This window comes from Helianthus annuus, chromosome 4 (genome assembly GCF_002127325.2).
Source record: "Helianthus annuus cultivar XRQ/B chromosome 4, HanXRQr2.0-SUNRISE, whole genome shotgun sequence".
Taxonomy (NCBI): Eukaryota; Viridiplantae; Streptophyta; class Magnoliopsida; order Asterales; family Asteraceae; genus Helianthus; species Helianthus annuus.
In genome coordinates, this window is record NC_035436.2 from 142,295,032 (window position 1) to 142,310,543 (window position 15,512).

Consider the following 15,512-nt stretch of genomic DNA (forward strand, 5'->3'; position numbering starts at 1 on the left):
CACATTCTTTCGTGTAATATGCTCAAGGGTTCTACACATTGAAGATTTACGAAAATTGAATAAAAGTATTTTTGTAACAATTTGTAAGTTAGAAAAAATCTTTCCACCCTCGTTCTTTGACTCAATGGAACACTTTGTAATACATTTGACTAATGAAGCCATTCTTGGTGGTCCGGTGCAGTTTAGGTGGATGTATCCGTATAAGAGGTAATTGATTTTACTTAACAAAGTAATCTTTTAATTTACTAAATGTTAGGTAACTGCTAACATTTTCCACTTCAATTTTTAGGAAGTTGGGTCGATTAAAAAGAATGATTAAAAACAAAGGAAAGGTTGAAGGTTCCATCGTTCAGGCTAATCTTGTGGATGAGCTTGCTAACTATTGCTCTCTATATCTTGAGCCGACAGTTCGAGAACCACGCAATTTTGCCCCCAACATTCCTTGTTTTTCGAGTATCGATCTTCAGTTAAGTATATTTAGACATCCGTCTCGAAGATTATTTGAAAAGGGTGGTAAGGACATAGTTCTCTCCGATAAAGACAGAGACAAAGCCCATACTTATATATTGCTTAACTGTGAAGAGCTTCATGAATCTGTTTGGTTATTTGATAAAGAGCTGAGAGATTCATTTCCAAACTATGTTGAAGCAACCCTTGATAAAATGAAAGACGAGGAATTTGCTAAGTGGTTGCAGAGACATATAAGCATTCAAAAGCACCTTTTATCTTAATATTGTAGCATTGCAAACATAATAACATATTTTTCTTTGTGAATGTAGGTTATAAATGCTCCAAATAAGGAACATTTGAGAGACCTAGCCCAAGACCCTCTCACTTATGTTAAGTCACACAAGGGCTATTTTGTTAATGGTTACAAATTTCACACGAAAACAGCATACGATGGTCGGGTGACACAAAATAGTGGTGTGTGTGTCAAAGGCGCTTCATACAATGAACATGAAAATGATTACTATGGATTATTAGATGAGATCTTAGAGTTGGAATATCATAGCACCATAGGACATATATGTTAATTGCTTGCCCAATAGAGAAAAGGTAAACACCAAAAACAACCGAAACATTAAACATACATACATATATACACACACACGTGCCAATGTACATGTGTATGCATGTAAATTTACATGTATATATGTACCTATGTGTAACATATAAGATAAAATATTGGTTAAAGGATTGCATCATATACCACGGAACGGCTAGTTCCTTCAGTAATCATGTTGGGTGCTGGGTGCTGAGATTTCCACTGCCATTTTACAAATCGAATAAGATTAATTGTAACATAAAAACGAAGTTAAAAATAAGAATGCAACAACACACGTACATACATGTTCGCATGTACGTACCAAGTAAGAAAAGATTAAAATCTTTTAAATATTCATACAGGTCACACCACCTTGACCTCCAAACTTCCAACTATGGAGGCTATTACAAGATTATCTTTGTTTTTACATATTTTAATTTAAATTAACAGCTGTATATATCATATAAGGTTAGTAAGTATTCATTATACAATTTATTATTTAATAAAGTAAGCAGAGGTTTTTGAAATGAAGAAACAAAAGATTGAATCAATATGCGAGATTGTAACAATAATCTTAAATAAATGTCATAATGTAGGTTTACAAATGAATCAAAATTTCAGAAGTGGTTAATGTATAAACCACTAGTTTTGAAAGTCGCAACAATTCAATTAAAAAGTTGTAGCAAATGATAGAAACCTAATTAGAAGACGCGTACATCATGTAAACAACCAGTAACCAATTATGGAGCACAACTTAAACTTTATAGGGCTCATTATCTAAGAAGCACACATCAAAAAAGCAAAAAGCAAGAAAAGGTTAAAATCTATTTCCAGTGCCGAACACACAAAGCTCACTGCCCAAAAAACTGAATATACATTTTGTATAGGATCTTAACTCTACTAGAAGTTTAAGTGGCTGATAAGGGAATCATGTATTGAGTAAAAAAAGATACCCAAACCTCATACAAGTCTAAAAGAAAACACAGGTTTCAATATCCAAGTTCTGGTTTTATGTGTGTCGTGATCCGTAAACCCGAACACAACAGATGGTTAAAGACACATTACTGATATGTTTCTAAAGTAATGTCATAATCTCCAAAATATTACCATAAGAATAAGAGAAAATAAATATTCTTAGATTCAATACTAGAAGAAGCCTCCTAGAATTCAATATTCTTACTAACGATTTTCACAGATCTTATACTAAGAAGCCTCCTAGAGTTGTGTGAAACCCGTATACGACTATTCATGTTATTAATGACTCGATGTATATACAATGAGTAGAAATTAAGAATAAGAATATTCGCAGATTCTATGCTATAAAGAAGCTTCTTAGCTAGTCCATGTGTAGTGGTGAAGCCTTATAAGGGGGGGTTTTGTGACAAGTGACAAAATGTGTAAAAAATCGGGGTTACATAACTTGAGTGTGCAGTGGAAAGTGGGGTTATATAACATGTAAGTATATATATGTGTGTGAGAGAGCAAGAGAGCAACCAATGTGTAGTGCCGCTATATGTATCACGACTTGAATTATAACCCCCAAAACGCCCGGGGGGGGGGGGTTCCGGGCGCTATGGGGCGCCATAGCCTCTTTTCACCCCTCCATAGCGCTCGACTACACATGGCCTTAGAGTTCTGTGAAAGCCTCATTTGAGTATTTGTATCATTAATGAACTCTAAGAATATAGAGGATGATCACATGGTTATCAAATTAGAGAAAAATATCATGTGTGCGTGTTTACCTGACCTCGAACCAGATAATTGAGTCCCCTGAGCTCTTCTGGAGCTGCCAGCCTCACATAATATAAGTGCGCCTTAATAATCTAAACACTCAAAAAAATATAAGGCATTGTCTTTTTTAGTATATTATACCGAACGTAGCTGTTAGAAGGCTGTAGTTAAATATGAATACATTATCATTTGTGGCCTCAATGTTGAGTGGATCGTGTGGCGTATACGCAAGATTAAGCTCTAGTGGATCCAAAAAACTTTGCCTGTTCATTATCTGCTAAATTACAGAAATGAGTAATCAGAAATGAATACTTTATAATAATAAGATGCGGCTAAACTAATCAAGATAAGCTAAAGAATTACAATGCATATTAAGATAAATATAAATTCTAACAATGTATATGGTCACATTTGAACTGTAGCATTCAAACTCCATATAAAATTAACATAAATATATAGAGTTTCTGGTAAAATTCAATTAATATGATTAAGAACACATTTGAACTTTAGACAACATTCTACTTATATAAATGTAACCATGGAAGATCTAGAACCGCTATTCGAAGACATGCATGGTCGAACTTTGAGAACTAGAGAACTGGATCTAAATCTAGAACAACATAAAGAAACCTAAACAAACTTCAAAACCTTAACACGCACAAACGGACACAATTCACTAGCAGCCTAAAACATGTTAAAAGGAAAACAAATGTGTTACGAGCGTACATGACTCATAATCCACCCTCCACAATTCACATAAATAAGGAACAATATGACAGTGAAGAGCCTATCTAACAATACAGATCCTTTAAGTTAAGAAAATCAGATGTTCATATTGATTCAAATAAAGAGAAAGCCCATTCTCATCTCATAAGAAAACTTATGTATGAAGTATCTCAACTAAAAAGGTATCATCAGAGATAAAATTGTCAAATAAAAAAGTTATATTTGAAGAATCAAAGTGGCAAATACACCCTTAAAAGGACTAAACAAAACCATTGTGTACTTTTAGTATGCTTAGCCATCTCAGACAGAAGCAAAAAAATGTTTTCCAATTAGGATAAAAGAATTTAACAATTTATAATTTTATATATATACAATTCATGATGATTCATTCTAACTTATCAAAATTCAGATTCATATAATTGAGTAGAAATGGAAAAGAAAACTGTTAAGACAACAAAAAACCTTTAGAATTTTCAAAAATTAAAACCTTAAATCCGAAGTTCTACTGATATGTTGTGATCAATCACCCAAATAATACACATCCCCCCTTTTTAGGTATCAGAATCTAGTAATCAACCTCGTACTTTTCTACTGTAACACTACAAGAAGGTCGACCAATAGCGGCGACAATTGTCGCCGCTAATAGTTCCAAATCAACCTCGTACTTTTCTACTGTAACACTAAAGAAGAAGAGGAAATTACCTGGTGGTGCGGCGGTGTTGCGGAGGTGGTCCGGCAAGGCGGGGCGACGAGGAGGCGGCGTCGAGGGTTTGGGGGAGGCAACTGGTGTGTGATTTGGGGGGAATGAAGAAGTGTGTAGCCCGCCAAAGGTTTTGATAACCTTTATGTTTCAGTATAACTTCAACCGTCGGATTGTGTCTTAATCGAACGGCCAAGAATTTGTTTTAAAGATTAGACACGGATAGAACCTTTAGCGGCAACATTTCTGAAGTCGCCGCTAAAAGTGTCGTCGCTAAAGCCATTATTTCTTGTAGTGTAAGTACAGTTGTTCGAATCCTTAAATCAACAATAATTAATGTAGATTTTAGAGATCGGAATCCTTAACAACAACAATTAAAACATACATTCTAAATACAGATTTTAGAGATGAACGCTTAAATCAACAACAACTAAAAGAAATAAAAATTACACAGCCATAATGTCCAACTTGCAGCAAAAACGTGAACTACGATGGATATTAAGAAAACAAGTTAAACAAACAAATTCATCATCAAACATTGAACATGAGAATTGAATCGAAATTCAACCTCATCTACAACGATTCCGCAATTATCAAAAACTGAAAGAGTTCAGAAAATAAGAATTCTTTGCACTAGAGAGATTCTGAGGAAATGAAGAGGCGCCCTCCGCTTTTTATAACTAGTAAAATACGTATTAAAACCAAAAATTATAAGACCACCCGTAGTGGGGCGTGATTTAAAAAAAAAAAATTGCAAAAAAAAGCCCGGTAACGCCTACACCCCCATTACGGCCGGCGTTTTCCGGCGTTATTTTTGAAAAAAAAATGGGTTTGGCGTTATTTAAAAAACGGCGGAACTTCATTTGGTTGTTCAATGAAAGCTTGCCATGTGTGTATAATATTTGTGTGTGTTTATAATTAGTTTTATTTAAAAAAACAAAAGAAAAGGAAGAAGAGAATGGTTTTTTTTTTGAAGTTGTAGGTGGTGGGGAAGAAGAAAGGAAGAAAAAGAAGAAAGGAAGAAGAAGAAAGGAAGAAAAAGAAGGGGTAAAGCAGTGGGACCTTTGGTGGGGAAAAAAACAAAAGGTAATTTTGTTGTTTTTTTTTTTTTTTTTACAAAAGGACCTTTGAAGTTACACCGAATTATTCTTGCTTTTTTTAACATTATTTTTTTTAGGTTTTTTAATTTTCTGTTTTTTATTTCGGTTTCTTTTTTTTTCAAGTAGTGTAATTTTTATTTTAAATTAATGAAGTTTTTTATGTTTTAAATTAAAAAAATAATTGGGAAATGATTGCATGGGCGTTATTGGAATAATGCCCCACTATACCACTTTATGCTATAATGCCCCATGCTGACTGGGATGACACGTGTCGCAAAACGCCCCATGGTGGGGGCATTATATTGATTTACCACTACACATGGTCTAAGAATTAAATATATAGGGGAACAAATAAACAACTGGAATCGATATTGTCTGGTCAGAATCAATACGTTTGTCACGGTAACGATACCACATCAACAAGGGGTGTGAAAAATATACCCATTACAATGATTAATATACCTAAAAGTCAAATTATGTAATGATTTTGTAATGGTTAACTACTTTATTATATTATTTTATTATAAAGTAAAGAGTAATAATTATGTTTTATTATAAAGTCAAAAGTAATGATTATATTTTTTTTATCTTATATTATAATATGATACTTTTGTTACTTTTTTATATTTTGTTATACTATTATTAGTATTAATATCAATATTAATAAATAAATAATCAAGACACTTTATTATAAATACGAAAGTGAAAAAGTTAATTATAAATAAATAATGAGTCTCTAATAAAACAGTAAACGTGCAAACATTAAAACATTTAATCCCCTAGATCGATAAAACCACTTTCACGACGATGTTGGGTATATAATTCTAGACGCCACCTATACATGGTCCCCCATCCAGCCGCAGACATGCTAATGTTGCGAAAATTCCAATAAGGTGTGATTGTAGGCATTGGGTACCCTCCTTGTAATTCCACCATGACATAATGATTCTCGTCATTTACTAGGGCAATTGTAAGAGCTCTGTGATGTTGAATCTCTTCTGGACCACTCCAAAACGGGAAAATAGTGAAACTACCTGACATGCTTAAAGAATGGACGATTACACCAAACTTATTGGCAATCAGAACACCTGCTTCAGGTATTTTCATCCAGTGTTCTCTTGGACAAGGCGACCCAAAAAAACACAAGTCATGATATAATGAATTTACATCCCTGAAAAAAATGCCCGCATAGATATGATATCAATTTTGTAACTCTTCTCTCATTTGCTGTCGAATGTACTCATAGTATTCATGTTCATCAAGTCCGAGGCAAACAGCTAGTGCTCGAAATCCACAATTTCCATCAGGTTAAACATTTCGTATATTTGTTATGTATGGTTGAAATACTTTTGGAATATCACCCATTATATTCAAGTGATTCATCAGTGGCACTTCGTTCAAGTCTATCATGTATGAACTATGTCTGGCCGGCTTATCTGGGACCTCGTTCCAATCTATCACCGGTTCCATGTTCAAGTCAAATTCGAATGAACTATGTCTGGACGGCTTATCTTGTTGCGATTTCTTCAAGCTTGGTCGTCCACGAGTTTTTTTTAGCTTGAGGTTCCGACTTCTTTTTGGCACTTTGTTGTTGTGATTTCTTCAAGCTTGGTCGTCCACGAGTTTTTTTTTGAACTTGAGGTTCTTGAATGTCGGTTTTGCCTGGAAAAAGGATATCCTTAAGTTTTCTTAACCAACTTTTTTGTCCATCTTTAGACTGCTTCTTAAAGTATTCTTTAAAAAGTAGTAGTTCATCATCAGAGCTAACATCGTCATTTTGAAAGGATACCGATGGTGAAATATCTAGCTTCTTCCAAAAAATATCAATCGAATCCAAGGAAACATATTGATCTGCATGCAAATACAAATACATATTGTTTTATTGAAACTTTAACATGAAGAGTCTTATTTGATGTAAATGAATATACTTACGTGATGTTATATACTTTGAAATTTCGCAAGCACATGGTAAACCATGACTAGTGCGAAGTTGACAATCACAGTGCACCAGGCGATCCTTCCATCATTCACGATCTTCAAGAATTATTTTGAGAGCCTCATTTGAAACAAAACCACGCAATAGTGTGAAACATCGTAGGTTATGTTGATGAATGCGGACAATTCTACTACTTTCCAAGCTTTCTTTAATTGTTATTTGTTGAGACGTCACGATTCGGTCAATACAACGTAGAAATCTATCCAAACTAGAATTCGAACCGTCCAATTAAATATTTTTTAAGCTTTGCATGCCAACTCTCTACTCTATTAGTTGTGTTATTTCCAAAGTTGAGATGTTGATCAATCCAGATAGAAACAAACCTTTCCTTGTAGTCGTTTAACCAATTTTCATTTACATATGCTAAAACACCTGAAAATCAAAATTAATCAGTATGAGATATATATAAAAGATATATATATATATATATATATATATATACACTTTTGTGTGATTATGGAAGACATACGTGGATGTTTGTTCAACAATGTCTCAAGCTGCCTGTAATTTTCTGTGTAAGATTCCAACGTTGTAGAATTTTCTAGTGACTTCCATAACGAAAGAAATTCTTCCCAAGCCTTTACTGACCTAAAAGATTGCCTACATCTTCTAAAGAGGTTTTGCTCAATGTGCCACCTACAAAGCAAATGAGCAGCATCTGGAAAAACTTCTTTGCATGCATTCATTAGTGCCATCTCCCTGTCTGTAACTATAACACGTGGGAGCATGCACTAGTTTAGTGTCAACTTTAGACAGTTTAAGACCCATGTATAGTTAACTGTCTTCTCATTATGCATAAAGGCGAAAGCTATGGAAAATGTTTTGCTGGTTGAAGTTACACCAACAACCTCAAGAAAAGGCATATTATAGTGGTTTGTTTTGTACGTGACATCTATAATCAACACATGTGGAATTGCACGCCAAATATCAAATGATGTCAGATGAATGAAGAATAAATTTTCTAATTCGTTTAACCCGGTTGAAGTAATTTCATAAACATAACCATTAGAATGCAAAAGGGATAATAGAACCTGCATTGGAGATTTGCCAACTTGATCGACCATGCGAATTTTGTTGCATGCGTTGTAAATAGTCCTAAGTGTAGACACGTTACTTAAATTCCTCTCTTTAAGTATTGCTAGAATATCACGTGGCGCCACATTCATCCTTGTCAATTCTGCAACCAAGTTAAATTCATCTTCGGAAAGCCGCTTTGCATATGGGTGACCCTCCATAAATAGTACAGGTTGATGATTATGTTGATCACATGTCACCTTTAAGGTCCAACAATCATAGTCATCTGAATATGTTCCTTCTAATTCGAAAGGACAATTAGTTTTTTTGGTGCCGGTAACTTTACTTGAATCCTTAACTTTATATTCGCCGCCACGATCACATTGGAGCACAACCCTATACATGAAACCACAAGATCTTTTATTCGACCTTCTTTTGATGACGACAACACCGATTGAGTATGCCAACTTTTGTACCCAATTTATCAATTCTTCACAAGACCCAAATACCTATAAATGAAATTTAGAAATAACACAACCAATATATAAATAAATCAATAAACAAATTATATATAATAAATTATTATTATATGGACACATGTCGTCTATTTTTGAAATAAATTCATATATATAAAAAAAGAACTCCAAGACCCATTTTTTAAATAAATTATTAAATCAATTCACATGTCTATTTTTTAAATATATAAAGAACTCCAAATTCACAAGACCCATTTTATTTTTGTTACTCATACTTGATCAGAAATTCACAAGACCCATTTTATTTCCTTCACCAACATATGGTCGTTCTCTCTCTACCCTCCTTCTCTTGCAAACACAAGAACATTCTTGAAGGACATACACACAAGACCATCCACAGGTTACCGGCGGCTTCACCGGAGAAACCAGCCATCATTACCGAGTTGTTACAGTTTTCCGACGACTTCACCGGAGAAACCAGCCGTCATCCGCCGGTTGTTCATCATACATATCAAAGACGGTTCCGGCGAAAAGACAAGAAAGAATTCCGGTAAAAAACTTGTTTTTTTTTTTACAGATCTGGTTGAAAAAAAGTTTGTATTTTTAAAGATCTAGTTGTAAAAAAATTGTTCAATTGAGTTTTTTTTTGTACCTGATTAGTGAAAAATTGAGGTGTCCTCATGATAAATTCATCTTCTTCCGTTGACCGGAGGTGTGCGGTGGGTGGTGGTGGCCGGAGGTGTGCGGTGGGGTGGTGGCCGGAGGTGTGCGATGGTTGGTTTAGATTACAGAGTTTAGTTTATATTGATATATGTATTTGTTTGTGTCTGAGGTCTAATTTGACTCATTTAAGAAGATGATACTGTTGGTCCAATAAATTTGCTTTATGGAAAATTGAAATAATAATGAAAAGTTACTGAAATATAGTTGACTTCTGGGTAAAACTAAAAAAGGTTTGACTTGCCGGGTGTATTTAACAACTCCCCATCAACAATAGCTATGCTCTATTTTATATATAACTCCGTATTTAATAAAACTAGATTCATTAATTACTTGACGTTTTACTGTTTTTTGACTTGTCTCGTTGAATTAATTCTTTTTGTGTCACATAGTTATTTTTTTTGGCGTTATGGCGTTTTCCAGGTCACCTTTTTGGCGTTCATGGCATTTGTTAATAATTGATTACCGTTGATTAATATTTTATAAGATTACAATAATAAGAAATTAAAATAAACTAATAGTCTTCTGTGGATGGGATTACATCAGAGTTGTACCCATCGCCTTGTTCCTCACTTTCTTCATATTCACCATCATCAAGTTTTAGATTGGCGTAAAACGCCATCATTTCGTCTCTTCTTTGCCGCAGCCTATACTTGAATATCATTGCAACCCTGGACTTTGCACCGTTCGAAGGTGCTAAATCACAGATTTGTTCAAGCAGATGTAGCCTCTCCGTCTTCAACATTTCCTCCATTGGCAATGAATATTTCACCCCGTGTTGATAAGTCACTTCAACCGTTCCTGCTTCTTCATGCACCACCCAACTGCTAACTATTGGTAGAGGAGTATCATCAATATCATCATCATCATCATCATCATCATCATCACCATCATCATCATCATCATCATCATCATCATCATCATCATCATCATCTTCTGCCTGAAATTTTCTCTCCAATCTTCTTATTACAGTTCGAATTCTTTCACAATCGTTGGCCCTTGGAACCCCAAGGGCCAGAATATCCCTCTGAACCCCTTCAGACATACCAACTATGGCTTTGATTGCCCTTACCTTCACCCTTCTCCTATCTGAGAACTTTCGGATGAATCGTCTCTCCGACCTTTCAAACATCATGCAATAACCTTAGCCATTTTTTTAAGTTTTTGGCGTTTTGGACAATATGTGGCGTTTTAGACAATGTTTTGACGTGTTGAGTTGTGTTCTCATGGTCTACTTTTATAATGACTTTTTTTTTCCCGTGCAGTGATAGGTAATTATGGGGTTTTGAAAAAGATAAATAAATTCACTTCCCCAAGTATTTGGATTTCAATATAATAAATATTAGTAATTATGTTTCCGTCGTTTCATTTTACTGTTTGCAGTTACTGTGTTTTGTTACAGATTCATCTGTTTATGGCTGTAACACGTCCCATCTTTTACGGCTATAATGATGGCATTTTGTTTTCCAATGGCGTTTAGATAAAGATGACACTTTTTATTTTATTCTTTTTGCACATTGTTTTAACCTTTTTTTTAGATTTATTATAATAGTGCTTATCCAAAGTAATTTTATTATAGTTTGGTAGTTTTTGGGCGTTTTATGGCATGATGGCGTTTCACAAGCATTTGCCTGTTTGGTGTTTGATTATATCTTTCATTACAGAATTAATGTATTTGTTGTTCTTAGCTGAAAATTACATAACAAACAATAGAAAAAGAAAATTAAAAAAAAACAAATAGAAGCAATTTATATCTAAATCTTCAGTGTCATCAGTCTCTTTCTTCTTTTGAAACTATAAGAACTGTCACAAATAATTGGTGTTTTGGGTTTGGCGTGGTTTTTTTTCTTGTTCGTGTGTTGAAGTGGGTTTGTGGATGCTGGAGACATAGATCGACTCCGTGTGGTTGGATGCTATTTGCCCGTCATCTTCATTATCATCATCGAGGCCAAAGTAGCATTTACACTGGGACCGGTCTCTTCTCCTCATCCAAACCTTCTTCAAGAAAAAAGAAGACAAAATGACATATGGGTTTCATCAGACCCTTTTTCTTGAAATTTGTCCATCTCATGCAGCAAAATCTTACTCCCCTCACCTAACAAACCATTCAGCGAAACTTCATGTAGAACAGTACTGAGTATCAAAGAAAAGATGTTTGCCATCGTTGATTTCTCTCAACTTTTGGCGTTTTACAGTGAGTGGTATTTTAGGAACCATTGTGTTTTTGTGTGTTTTTTTGGTGTGATAAACGGAAGGTGGTGAGACGTTTCTATTTATAGGATTTTTTGGCGCGTAGTTTAGGCGGGATATTATTTTATAACAATAAATGCAATTAACAATTATCCGGATGTAAGGCATGACGTTTATATATTATGGCGTTTTACGTTTTATGGCGTTTTTGTAGCCTAAGACCTTAAATAAAAACACAGAAAAAACTATGCAGTAATAAAATTGGCGTTTTGTATTTACTTAGCGTTTTATATTTCAATGGTGTTTTATGCAAGAAAGGATGTTTACCTTTTTTACCTTTAATGAAGTGCGTCCACGTAATAAAATTTATGTTATTTACGAAAACACCACCGCGCCAATATAGGCCGTAGATTGTTTTGATCGGACGATCCATAACCGTTCTCGCTGTTCTCACATTTTTCACCATTTTCTCTAAATCCTGACCCTATATATATATATATATATATATATAGTGGAGGGTTCAAATGAGAAGAATTTTTTTGTAAGAAGAAAAAAGAAGAAGTTTTAACCAATAAGAATGCTCCACTTTACTTCATTTAATATTTGCATTTAATTTTAATATAAGGGTATATTGGTAAACTTACATAAAATCATTAATTTGTATTCTTCCCCTTTAATAACTAATTAAATTAAATTTGTAACTCCTTTTCAAAATATATATACTTTTTCCAAATTAAAAAAAAAACAACTTAATTTAAAGTGTAGAATAAATTACTAGTTGTGTAGGATAAATTACGAGTTGTGTATGATATATTTCGAGGTGTGTAGGATAAATTTCGATTGTGTAAGATAAAGTTCTATAATGTGTAGGGTATATGTAGGATAATTTTGATATGTGTAGGTTTTATAGATTATTTGTAGGATAATTAATGATTAGTTGTCAAATAAATTAAAGAGGGAAAAATTAATGATATGAGTTATAAATGAAATAGTATTTTGCTAATATGTCCTTTCTTCTTTTTCTTCTCACATTAAATTTCTTCTCAAATGAACCTTCCCCTATATATATATATATATATATATATAGAGAGAGAGAGAGAGAGAGAGAGGGAGAGAGAGAGAAACAGGATCAGGAGAGAATGCCCTAAAGTGTGAGAACGGTGAGAACAAATCCTGGTCAAACACATGGCGCGCGATATTATCAGGGCCGGGGGACTTTTTTGTCTTTTTATCTTCCCTTTTTCCATTTTCATGTGTCACAATACTGCCTCATTTTTGGCGTCTAAGATTTGTTTGGCGTTCAGTTAGATTCAATAACTATCTGCCATTTTACTGGTCTTTTTTAGATTTGTCTCGTTCAATTAATCTTTTTGTGTCACATAGATAATAGTTTGGCGTTTATGGCGTTCCCAAGTTCAATAAAATTAATTAATAATTCTAACATCTTGGCGTCCATGGTGTTACCAAATTCGTTATATACCTTTAATAATTCAGACTTTACATTTTTTTGGTGTTTTGTAGATTTTACCAGTTGAATTAATCCCATATGTCTTATAAGGGTAATTTTTTTGGTGTTCATGACGTTCTTAATAATTCATTGTGTATCGTACAAAATTTTTCCGCTTAAATTTAAACAACGACATACTATATCTAACGAAATTTGGGCATGACCCGTTCGTAAAAAGAGCTGTCCCCCTGTTTTTTACATTCAAAATATTATTTAACATACGCTACTTTTCAAAAGACATAATATACTACATCAAAATGAACCTTGTTTCACCTACGAAACCATCAAGCTAAAGTACTTACAACCGACTAAGTTTTTAAAAAGGCAAACAAGATAAGACTTAAGCATTTAACTACTAGATATAAACTAAAGAGACAAATACATCGCCAAAACAAAATAAACTTCATTAGAACTAAAATTCTTTCTTTTTAACTCAAGATTTCAATCCACGGACTTATAGTTGTTAAGGCATCCGCAAACTTGCAATTTACTATATACCTTAATATCATCATTCTTGCACATAATTTGTTCCAAATGGAACTTCATACCATTCATTTCATTCATACATCCTATTCTTTTGACCCGTTCGTAAAAGGGTATACACTCATTCTTTCTTTTGCATTTTAATTCGTCGTATTCGACCCATAAGGGTCCTACACATGGTAATCGTTTTGATTAGCTCAAATACAACTTCATATAGTAAAACGATAACATAATAAAACCATGAGTTGTACAAGCAGCGTACCTCGTTCTTGATTCCCTTGTTGCTTCGCTTGACTTGAACTTTCTTCCTTAACACCTATACATAACCATTAGTACTTTAATTTAGGCCTTATACCCGTTTACACACACCAATTGATAAAACATCATACAATTTACACTTACTTCATAAACACATTCAATTCACATAAATTTTATAACTACCAAGGCTAACATCTTTTTTAAGGCATTTCATCAAACACTTGGTGTGCATAACATCAACGAAGCATAAGGTACAAGTGTTCAAAGCATAATTCTACTAGTTCATTCTTAGATTATCAAGATCAACCAAAATTCCCCCCAACAATCATTCCAAATCAGTTTTTAACTATCATTAATTCATCAACAACAATTCTCATACTAACCATTACAAAAATTTTGCACATAATTTCATTCAGGTTCTTCATTATCTTCCTAACTCAAGTGGGTTTATGCTTCAAATCACTCGATTAACTAAAGTCAAACAAATTTCTTGTTCTATTGTGAATTCCTAACCCATAACTACACAATTATTCATATTACTACAAGATTGGGTTGAAACCCACTTTCTACAAATCATCAAAACAGAAATTTCGACTTACCAATCGTTGAACAAGCTTAGATTATTCGAGTTTTGGGCTCATGCATCTGTTTGGGTTCTTAATCTCCTTATGATTTTGAGAATTTTATAAACTTAGGGTTTCTCCTTGCCCCTTCTTGCTCTGGTCGATCCACAGAACACACAAAGGTGTGTGTTTTGTGTTTTTGTTTTATTTAGTAACTTTCATTCTTTTAACAAGTTTAACCCCTCTAGTTATTATTGTTGTTTATTTGTGACATATCTTTCCTTCTTATTGAATTACTAATATGTGCATTTAACTAGGTTAACATAACATAACTAGACATTTAGGTAACATAATAAATTGCATATTTTTGGGGTGTTACAAATCTACCCCCTTAAAAGAGGTTTCGTCCCCGAAACCTTAATACGTACCAAATAATGCCGGGTAGTGCTCCATCATTTCATCTTCTAACTCCCATGCAAGATCCGATCCTTTCCGATGTTGCCATTGCACCAAGACTTGCTTTATAGTTTTGTTCCGAAGGTGCGTTACCTTGGAATCCTTTGTCACACCCCCAAAATCCACCATGCGGAGTATCACCGCTTGGAGGCGTGACATAACCAGGATCAAGCCACCAATCATATTAAACAACGTATTTAAGTAAATATAACCAACCACAATACAACTGGTGACCAAAAGGAAGTTAACCAAGTTTAATTTAAACAGCGGAAGCATAAGACGTTAAACCAAAACATAAGTTCGTAGTTCATAAGTTTAAAGACCCAAACATAAGTTTCATAAGTTCATAAAGTTTATTTATTAAGTACGGGACATATCAGTTCGCATCCCACAACGACCTCCTCCTTGTGCAAGCTCCATAGCATCTAACGACCTGCAAAGCATGTAATAACGAGTCAACAACAAAGTTGAGTGAGTTCACGGTTGGTTGTCCATTTTAGAGTTGTTTCCAAAAACGTAGTTTAATCTTAATCAGCTATCCAGCCGT

At 34.0% G+C, this 15,512-nt stretch overlaps 1 protein-coding gene across 1 annotated transcript; it reads right to left on the minus strand.

The window, feature by feature from the left end:
* Positions 1 to 8,029: 8,029 nt before the first annotated feature.
* LOC110933458 lies at positions 8,030 to 10,262 on the minus strand. The gene is made up of 2 exons (XM_022176679.1): positions 10,050 to 10,262; positions 8,030 to 8,821 (listed from the first exon to the last, which is right to left on the minus strand). The coding sequence occupies exons 1-2, from the start codon at positions 10,260 to 10,262 to the stop codon at positions 8,030 to 8,032; spliced, it is 1,005 nt and encodes a 334-aa protein (XP_022032371.1).
* Positions 10,263 to 15,512: the final 5,250 nt, after the last annotated feature.

Bases quoted from the DNA above. Each gene is read 5' to 3' on its own strand.
- LOC110933458 (XM_022176679.1), bottom strand. From the start codon at position 10,262: ATGGAGGAAATGTTGAAGACGGAGAGGCTACATCTGCTTGAACAAATC. The intron at 8,822-10,049 runs GTAATCCCATCC...TTTCATTTATAG, and splicing joins GCGATGGGTACAACTCTGAT to GTATTTGGGTCTTGTGAAGA.